Below are 9,538 nucleotides of genomic sequence, written 5' to 3'. Positions count from 1 at the left end.
GGTTCGTGCCCCGGTCCGGGAAGATCCCACATGCCGCGGAGCGGCTGGGCCCGTGAGCCACGGCCGCTGAGCCTGCGCGTCCGGAGCCTGCGCTCCGCAACGGGAGAGGCCACAACAGTGAGAGGCCCGCGTACCGCAAAAAAAAAAAAAAAAAAAAAAAATTCTTATGTTGAAGTCCTAACCCCCTAGAATGTGACCCTATTGGGAGATAGGTCATGCAGATGTGACTAATTAAAATGAGGTCATGGGGAGTTCCCCGGTGGTCCAGTGGTTAGGACTTGGAGCTTTCACTGCCGTGGGCCCAGGTTCGATCCCTGGTTGGGGAAGAGATAAGATCCCGCAAGCTGCGTGGCATGGCCAAATAAACAAATATTGAATAAACTGAGCAGAGTGCGCCCCAAATCCAATATAACAGGTGCCTTATAGAAGGGAAATTTGAACACAGACATATACACAGGAAGAACACCATGGAAAGATCAGAGCTGGGCTGCCACAAGCCCAGGAACTACCAGAGGCTAAAGGAGGCTTGAACACATCCCTCCCCAGCACCTTCAGAGGGAGCATGGCTTTGCCAACACGTGGACCTCAGACTTCTGGCCTCCAGACCCATGAGACAATCCAGTTCTATTGTTTAAGCCACTTAGTTTGCGATACTTTGTTACGGCAGCCCTAGCAAACTAATATGTAAAGCTTTAAGAGCAGGTCTCACGAAGTAGTCTATTTACTGACTACCATAAGCACCTTTAACGTGCCAGACTTTTTTTTTCTTTTTTTGTGGCGACGCCCCGCGGCATGTGGGATCTTGGTTCCCCGACCAGGGATGGAACCCGTGCCCCCTGCAATGGGAGCGCGGAGTCTTAACCACCGAACCGCCGGGGAAGTCCCAGTCCCAGACCTTTTGACGGGCTTTGCTAGCCACCCCTAGTTTAAAAATACAGACCCAGCCCCATCAATTTCCCATCTGGTGAGACAAATCCAAACCATACACGCTAACTACAAAACCAGGAAGGAAACAAACGTGGCACACAGCTCCTTCTCGGCCGCTGTGATTTTAGCTCGTCTCTGAATCTCCACTGCCCGAGTCCCACGGCTCCTCCACGGGACTCTAGCCGGGCCGCCCTCTCACCCGGCAGCTGGAAGAGCGTGTCGCAGAGCCGCTCGGTCTCCTCCTGGGACAGGTACACGGGGAAGGTGGCACAGTCCAGCAGCAGGTGGCAGGCCGCGGCGAAGGCCTCCCTGCAGCCCTCCCTCAAGCTCCCCGGGTCAATGACCACCTGGTCCACGGCCCACTCCTCCTCCTCCTTGCGGCCAGGGCTGCTGGGCAGGGGCGAGGGCGTCTCCAAGCTCTTTGTCTTAAACGGAGACCCTCGCACCGTGAACAGGTCCGAGAGCATCTGCCTGAGCTGGGGCCCGCCGAGGGGCTTCGCCTCCCCCACGTTCTTCCTCCCCCAGTCGCTGCCCGCCGTGGCCCGCACCCCACCCTCCTCCCTCGGGCCTGCGGGCTCTGCCGACTTGGTTTCTTCTCCGGATGCCGTCAGCTGTACTCCAAAGATGTTCTTGTGGGCAAAGTTGGCAATTAGCTCCTGGAGGCAAAGAAACGTCCTCTGCATGCTCCCGTCCTTCTTCCAGACGTCGTCTTTGTCCGGAGAAACCCTGGGAAGCCTCAGGTGCTCGGAGAGCTCTGGCGACGAAGCACTGAGGCCGATGCCACTGTCTTCAGATTTAAGTGGAGGAAATGCAGCGTCTTCATCACCAGGAAGCACGGCGTTTGTGTCTAAAATTACTTCACTGCTTTCACCTTTGACTGGACTCTGCAAAAAAACGGAAGTTTGTACCGTGTATCTCGAAAGACCAAGGGATTCAAACATCAACTGAATCAGGCTACGAACGCGTCCTCCCTGCTTTTCAAAATCACAGTTCTCTACCCCGAGAGGATCCCTGTGTACACGCGTGTATAATGCAACGGAGAGGGCACGCAGGGGGCAGGAGAGAGGCGGCCGGCCCAGCGAGGCGGCTGGCCAAGTCCCGTGCTCTTTGGGTGGGCTGGCGTTGAGCCCACTTTGCTTATTTAGGCGCTTCAGGGTCCAACAGGGTTATTTAAAAACAGCTGCTGGCAGATGTAAAAATATGAATGAGGAAACTGGGCTGAGTGTAAAATAAAGGCACAAAGGAACGAAGTAAGGGGAGACAGCTAGAACAAAGTGTTTACCCCCGTACATGTTTTACACACACGCATATATACGCGTATATATATTCTGTGGCTTTTCCAAAAGGATGACACTTCAACCTTTAATGAGTCAACCTCTCATACTGTTACTCAGCTCATGTGGCATTAAACTGAAAACTTTTCAGCATTTGACCCACCGTGCTCTTTGGGGAAGACTGAGACAGTATCATGCAATTTTAGACACACAGTGTTATTTATATTTGTACACTACACAAGCTTAAACTTTATATCTTACGTCCTTTTTAGGATATTTTTTTCCAACAGCTGTAACAGCTAGGAAAAAAGAAAAAAAAAAAAAAAAGACTAACTTAGAGAATGAAGCAACAGTCTGTAATTAGTTTGCAAACTGAGATGCAAGCCCCATCGGGCAGGCCTCTGCCCCCAGCACGGACCAACACACACAGCTGTCTTTCAGGAATGCTTCGCTTTTTTAGTCTGTTTGCACACCTGTCTGCCATTGCACCGAATGGATTGCAAGGGCAGAATTTTCAAATCCCTAAACAAAGTAGAAAATAAAGATAATTCAAAGACCATGGGCCTCAGACTGCTTGTGGAACCATAACTCTTACAGTCTTTTTGGAGGACAATTTGGTAGCATCTTTCTAAGGTAAGAAATGGGTTTGACTGCAACCCATTTCTATAAACTGATCCCTCAGAAACACTTGCAGCCCTGAGAACAGGTTGTGCGAAGATACTGACTGCAGCACTGTAACAGTGAAAAACTAGAAATACCAAAATAACCTCGATAGGGGAAGAGGTGAAGAAATTGTAAAGCCATACCATAGATTCTCATGCAGAAATGAGAAAAGAGTAAGATATCTCTGTGTACACAGATATGGAAGGATGTCCTCCAAATAGTGTTTGGATGAAAACCAAAGCGAATCAGAGAATAATGTATGTTATGGGTCGAACTCCTAACCTCCAGCATCTGTGAACGTGACCTTATTTGGAAATAGGGTCCTTGCAGATGATAAGTAAGTGAGGTCATCAGGGTGGGTCCTAATCCAATATGACTGGTGTCCTTATAAGAAGGTGAAATTTGGACACACACATATGCGCACAGGGAAGATGCCATGTGAAGAGGAAGGCTGCGATTGGGGAGGTGCGTCCATAAGCCAAGGAACACCAAAGATCGCCAGTGAAACACCAGAAGACAGGCAAGATGCATGGAATGGAGTCTCCCTCACAGCCTCACAAGGAACCACCCTGCTCACACCTTAATCTCGGACATCTGGCCTCCAGGACTGTGAGACAATAACTTTCTGTTATTTTGTCACCCAGTGTGGCACTTTGTTACGGCAGCCCCAGGGACTACTCTCTCACTTATACTAAAAAAAAAAAAAAGTTACACGTATACAAACATACACATAGAAAGGTCTGGACGGTGAGCTATGTCTAACCATTAGCTTAGTGATGGGCTTCAGCAGGAAGTAGCAGGGCAGAGGGTGAAATGACTGGGGGTTGCTTCTACACTAAAAGTTTTTATGAAGTGTGCAAGGATTTTAGAAGCGTGTTTTAGATATTACCGATATATCTTCTAGTCTTTATCCCTAAGCGGGAAGGTGCAAGGTTCCTTCAGCCCAGAGAACCACTTCAGCTCCCCCCAGCACGTACCAGGCTTCCACTTGCAGGCTCCGTGTCCAGGTAGGAAGGCGGCATCTGGACCTTGCTAAGCACTTTGAAACATGTCTTCAAGGCGTGCGTGAGTTCAGGTAAGCTTAGCGCCTCCATTTCCTTGGCCAGAGGCTGCACCAGGCAGCCAAGCACCTGAGGGAGGTACTGGGTTTGCACCTCGGAGTAAAGTTCCTGTGAAGCAGAGACACGGGTTTAATGTGTAACCAGTAGAAAAATCAAATTTTTTTTACAGCATAAGTTTGTTTCACATTAAGTCCCAAATCAGAAAACAAAATAGTATTTCTTTTTGATCTAAATAAATCAATGGACGCTCTTCGTCTCGTTTCAGGTGGCTTTCCTCTTTCTAGCAGAAAATAATCGCCACGTTTATTTCTGTATTAAAGAAATCAATTTCCTTTGAGAAAATTAGCCAAGGGTGTGACTTTAACTAAGAAATGCATTTACTCTCTGGGACTTCCCTGGCAAGCCAGTGGTTAAGACCCTGTGCTTCCACTGCAGGGGGCACAGGTTCCATCCCTGGTCGGGGAACGAAGATCCTGCATGGTGCACAACGCGGCCAAATAAATAAATAAATAAATAAATAAATAAAAATTTTTAAAAAGGACATACATCGACTCTCACTCCTAAATAACAACAGTTATTTAGGATGGATGACACTCAGCTTATCATCTGGTTTCCATAACTTCAGCTCAGCCCACTTACAACTGGCTCAAAAGTTATAACCCCTTATATTAAAAGGACCTAAAAGATACAACATCCAGCTACATCTTCCATGCTGAAACAAACATTAACACAGTGCTATGTATTTATGTAAAACCACTTCTTCAGTAAGTTTAGGTTCATGAAAAGGCCAACAACACCAATCAGAATGTAAATAACAGCTGACACTGGGCCATCTCCTTAGAGCAAAGGACCTACCAGGGGGATCACGTCCAGAAGGAACACGAGGAGGGTGCAGAGCTCCGAGACTGTCGGGGGAGGGCCGACGCCTCTCCCGACAGCGTGACTCTGCTTTGCAGGTCTGTGTGAGGCAGAGGAAAGAAAAACAACTCTCTTATAACAATTTCAAGCGTTTCCTGTATTTCCAATAAAGTTGCTTATTCTATTTCAACCATAATGAAAGACAGCTTCTGCAGTTCTAATAATTAAGCTTTGGTGCCAAAAACCATCTAACACAGAGAAGTGTCAATAAGTCTTTGACACTCTTCTCAGTAAGTCCATGCCCACGTGGGATTCCCTACCCAGCAGATCTGGAGCTATCAACAGCAAAAATTCCAGGCCCCCAGCCCCAAACCAAAGGCATGTTCCCGGGGAAAGAGCCTGGTGACAGAATGCAGGACAGCTGTTCAATTTGCTGCCAGAGCAACCAGAGACAGCTCGCTCCCACGTCACCAGGAGCTCATCCCCATGGGCTGCTTAGAATTTCTCAGCTCCCACAGAGAAGTGTAACTCCACTGAGCTTATCTTATTCTCAAGCTCAACACTTCCTTTTCAATAAGTAGGCAACTGGATACGTAAGTTAAAAAGTCAATATACTCGTTCCCAAAACAGTAATTTTTGATTCACCTAGCTATCACAGTACAATTCAACCTGAGTTAATTTTCTTCATTTTTAATTATCGCTTAGTTATCTTGGCCTTTATCTTGGTAAGGGACTGAAGAACTGTATCCACTACATCTGGGAGATTCTGCTTCTGGGTGCCGGCTCTAAAGAGACCCATGCATCTGTGTGTAAAGAGACAGGACCAACACGGTCACCAGAGTACTATTTGCAACAATGAAAAGACTGAAACTGGTTGATTCACACACTGGACTACTATACCTAAGATGAATGAACTAGGTGTATATAAATCTCCAAGGGCTGTGGACCACACCCCACCCCCCAAAAACAACACATTGCAAAAAGTTATATACAACTTGATAGTATTTATATAAAATTTGAACAGACAAAAACAGACTATCTTGTTTCTGGATACACGTTATAAAAACACAGATATCACAGGACAGACATGAATTTCAGAACAGTGATGAAAAGCTGGGATGAAAGGAGGGAAAAGTGCTGGGAAGGTGGGGCGTTAGCTCTATCTGGGTAGCAACATTTTATTCCTTTAAAAAAAAAAGATGTGGGGCTTCCCTGGTGGCGCGGTGGTTGCGCGTCCGCCTGCCGATGCAGGGGAACCGGGTTCGCGCCCCGGTCCGGGAGGATCCCACATGCCGCGGAGCGGCTGGGCCCGTGAGCCATGGCCGCTGAGCCTGCGCGTCCGGAGCCTGTGCTCCGCAACGGGAGGGGCCGCAGCAGAGAGAGGCCCGCGTACCACAAAAAAAAAAAAAAAAAAAAAAAGATGTGAAAAACAATGATCAAGTGTGGTCTGTAATTTCAGCAATGGGTGCATGTGTGTCTGACGTCATTTCCCATCCTTTCTTACGTTGGAATGTTTCACAGTTAATTTTTTTTTTTTTTTTTTTTTAAAGAAAGCACTCCTCGTAACTCTGAAATGGAACTAAGCTGAACAAAATACACTCCAGCCTCAGTATAACATGGCCTTGCTGTCCACCGTGGATCCGATTACAATAGATTTACTCATCACAGGTTTGAACGCCTGCTGGGGCCTGGCACCAGAGGAGGCAAAGGGCACGGCAGGAGCAGCTGGGACGTCGGGCACGCCTGGTTCTAATCTCAGCTGCTGCAGATCTGCTGTGCAGTGTCACACAAGGTACCTCACAGCTCCGAGCCCCGGCTTTCTCGTGTGACGGATGGGCCTGCTTCTCCTGGGGGTGTCCAGGGGAAGGCCCGCGGCAAACGTTAGTAAGTTATGCTCTGATTACAGTTGCAGGTACTGAAGACGTTGTGAGAACACAGAGCATTCCAAAGGACGTGACAAGAATGAAGTTTCACAGCATGACTCACAGGACAAAATGGGGTTTGAGAGATTACATCAGTCCTCCTTAACAGCGAAAATCACACGGGAAAGGACTCCACAGGAAGGTTTGCTGTCCTGAGCACACCACGGCCAGCAATTTGGAGGTGGTGCAATTCACCAGATTGAAAGTGACGGGAAAGCTGATTATAGTAGCTTAGAACATGAATGCTTTCATCTGAACAGTTACACACTCATTTCAATAAGAATTTAAGATGACTGATGATTTCAAAAACACTCTTTCCAGTCCCAGGACCACAAAACTAATCTTCTTGAGTAGATTAGGGCTCCAAGGGCACCATGCAAAGAAAGCCGATTAGATCGACCTAACCAGAAAATGCACAGACGAGTTTCTGAAGTTCGACTTTAAAAAGGAAGTTTCAGTATCATGTGAAGCTTCTCAATGGCACTGTTTTTAGTTCTATTATGATTTTAAGTGAATTCAATCGTGTACTCAGCAGAGACGACCCAGCGTTAGCGAGTTAAGTATAATCTGACCACAATAAGCAGCTACGAAACCATGGCACCCTCATTTCCTTCCCACATGTTCACAAGCCCTGAACCGGAGGCTTACCTAAAACAGTCTTCAAAGCACCTTGTCATGTAATCCCAGAGGAAGTCTGTGCTTAGGGATGTGATGAGCAAATTCACTGTTTTAACAATCTCAGAGGCATTTCTGTTTTCTTTTATTGTACTGTAAAGGAAGAGGGATATTTACAAATATATCTATGAAAAAACCTGTATTACAGGAATGCCATGTCTGAAAAACGAATTCATTGTACCATTTACAACTTATTTCTAGAGAGACTGACAAACTCGATCATAGATAAAAAGTATTACTGTTCTTATATAGGGAAGAGAATGCGTCGTGCCATCCTAAACAGTATTTATACTGATCCATTCCCTCAGAAGTAAGCTTAAGAGCTATTGTAGGACTTCACTGGTGGCGCAGTGGTTAAGAACCCGCCTGCCAATGCAGGGGACACGGGTTCGAGCCCTGGTCCGGGAGGATCCCACATGTCGCAGAGCAACTAAGCCCGTGCGCCACAACTACTGAGCCTACGCCCTAGAGCCTGCAAGCCACAACTACTGAGCCCATGCGCCACAACTACTAAGCCTGCGCTCTAGAGCCCACGAGCCACAACTACTGAAGCCCGTGCGCCTAGAGCCCGTGCTCCGCAATAAGAGAAGCCACCGCAATGAGAAGCCCGCGCACTGCAACGCAAGAGTAGCCCTTGCTCGTGGCAACTAGAGAAAGCCAGCACGCACCAACGAAGACCCAACACAGCCAAAAACAAATAAATAAATACATAAATAGAAATAAATTAAAGAAAAAAGAGCTATTGTAAAAAAGAATGTTATATGGAAAACCAGTTTTAGTCCAACCATAGGTAATTACATACTCTATTGGTAGAAGAACATAGTACAGCTATTTAGGAGGGAAATTTGGCTAACATTTAAACGCACATCTTCTATGACTCAGGAAATTTATTCGAGGGATTTATCCTACAGAAATCCTTGTAGAGGTACACAAAAATGTAGGCAAAGGGGGACTTCCTTGGTGGTCCAGTGTTAAGACACTGCACTTCCAATGCAGGGGGCATGGGTTCAATCCCCGGTTGGGGAACAAAGATCCCTCATGCTGCACAGCTCGGCCAGGAAAAAAAAAAAAAAAAAAAAGATGTAGGCATAAGGATATCATGACAATGTCATTTTGAGGCAGGAGATAGATGGGCTCCAGGCTAGGCATTTACAAACTGGCCTCCTGTTTACATTTCTTGGGGCAGAAAAAAGGTGGGCTTCAGGCCGGACACTTACAACTAGCCTCCTGTTTGCATTTTCTGAGACAGGAGATAGATGGGCTCCCAGGTTAGGCATTTACATCCAGCCTCCTGTTTGCACTTCGAAAGAGAAATAACAACAGAAACAGAGTAAATAGCCAGGCTTTGTCTCCTGAGGACACTTTAAGATAACAGTCATGGCAGGAACAGAGAGGGGCTAAACCCTGTCTGAGTAAAAGATGGAGAGGTCACATATTTCCCATCCTTGGGGCAAGGGAGATATGGTGTGTGCGCAGAAAGGCTCCTTAGGGGTCAAAAAGGAGGGGGCGCCACCCCACAGTAGGTGATGCCAAGGCCCCCGCCATGGTCCTCTGGGCTGGAATCCGTCCTGGAAAAAAGCAGCACACACATACCGGGGAGGGTCCTAGGGCAGGGCAGGTGTGGAAAAAGAAACTTAAAGGGTTTCTCTGTGTGCTCTCCCACTTGTGCTGTGCCTCTAATAATAAACTTTGCACCTGCTTTTACAGTTTTTGCCTACTTGAAACAGTCTTGCTTTCAAACGGAGGCAAAGAGCCAGGGAAAATTTGAGTCTAGTCTCTTGCCCTTGCTGGTCTAGTGGCTCGGATTCCTGGTTTTCATCCAGGCTGCCCAGGTTCAATTCCTGAGCAGGGAACTAAGATCTTGCTTCAGGCTACCACTTACTGCTGCTGCCTCTCCGAGATCAATCTTAAAATATTGAAAAAGTGGAAACTGCCCAAAAGTCAATCAATAAGAGATTGGTCAATCAGTCAGGATTTCTTAAGTAAGTATAACTCCTTACTGAAGACTTAAAGGCAACCACTATCCTCCCGAGAAGAGTATAGAGCCATTCACAACTTGCATTAAATAAAAAACAAACAGGGATTCCCTGGTGGCGCAGTGGTTGCGCGTCTGCCTGCCGATGCGGGGGAACCGGGTTCGCGCCCCGGTCCGGGAGGA

The 9,538-nt window shown here is 47.2% G+C and overlaps 1 protein-coding gene across 1 annotated transcript in view; it reads right to left on the bottom strand.

Annotated features, from left to right (window-relative positions):
- DOP1B (DOP1 leucine zipper like protein B) overlaps positions 1 to 9,538 on the bottom strand; it is a 79,375-nt gene that overhangs the window by 54,119 nt on the left and 15,718 nt on the right. Inside the window, exons 9-12 of the mRNA XM_024120300.3 lie at positions 7,354 to 7,473; positions 4,781 to 4,883; positions 3,842 to 4,033; positions 1,127 to 1,811 (exon numbers count right to left, since the gene is read on the bottom strand). Of these exons, the coding sequence (XP_023976068.1) occupies positions 1,127 to 1,811; positions 3,842 to 4,033; positions 4,781 to 4,883; positions 7,354 to 7,473 (1,100 nt within the window). The remainder of the gene's footprint in view (positions 1 to 1,126; positions 1,812 to 3,841; positions 4,034 to 4,780; positions 4,884 to 7,353; positions 7,474 to 9,538) is intronic.

This window comes from Physeter macrocephalus, chromosome 8 (genome assembly GCF_002837175.3).
Source record: "Physeter macrocephalus isolate SW-GA chromosome 8, ASM283717v5, whole genome shotgun sequence".
NCBI lineage: Eukaryota > Metazoa > Chordata > Mammalia > Artiodactyla > Physeteridae > Physeter > Physeter macrocephalus.
This window is presented reverse-complemented; position numbering and strand designations above follow the sequence as displayed.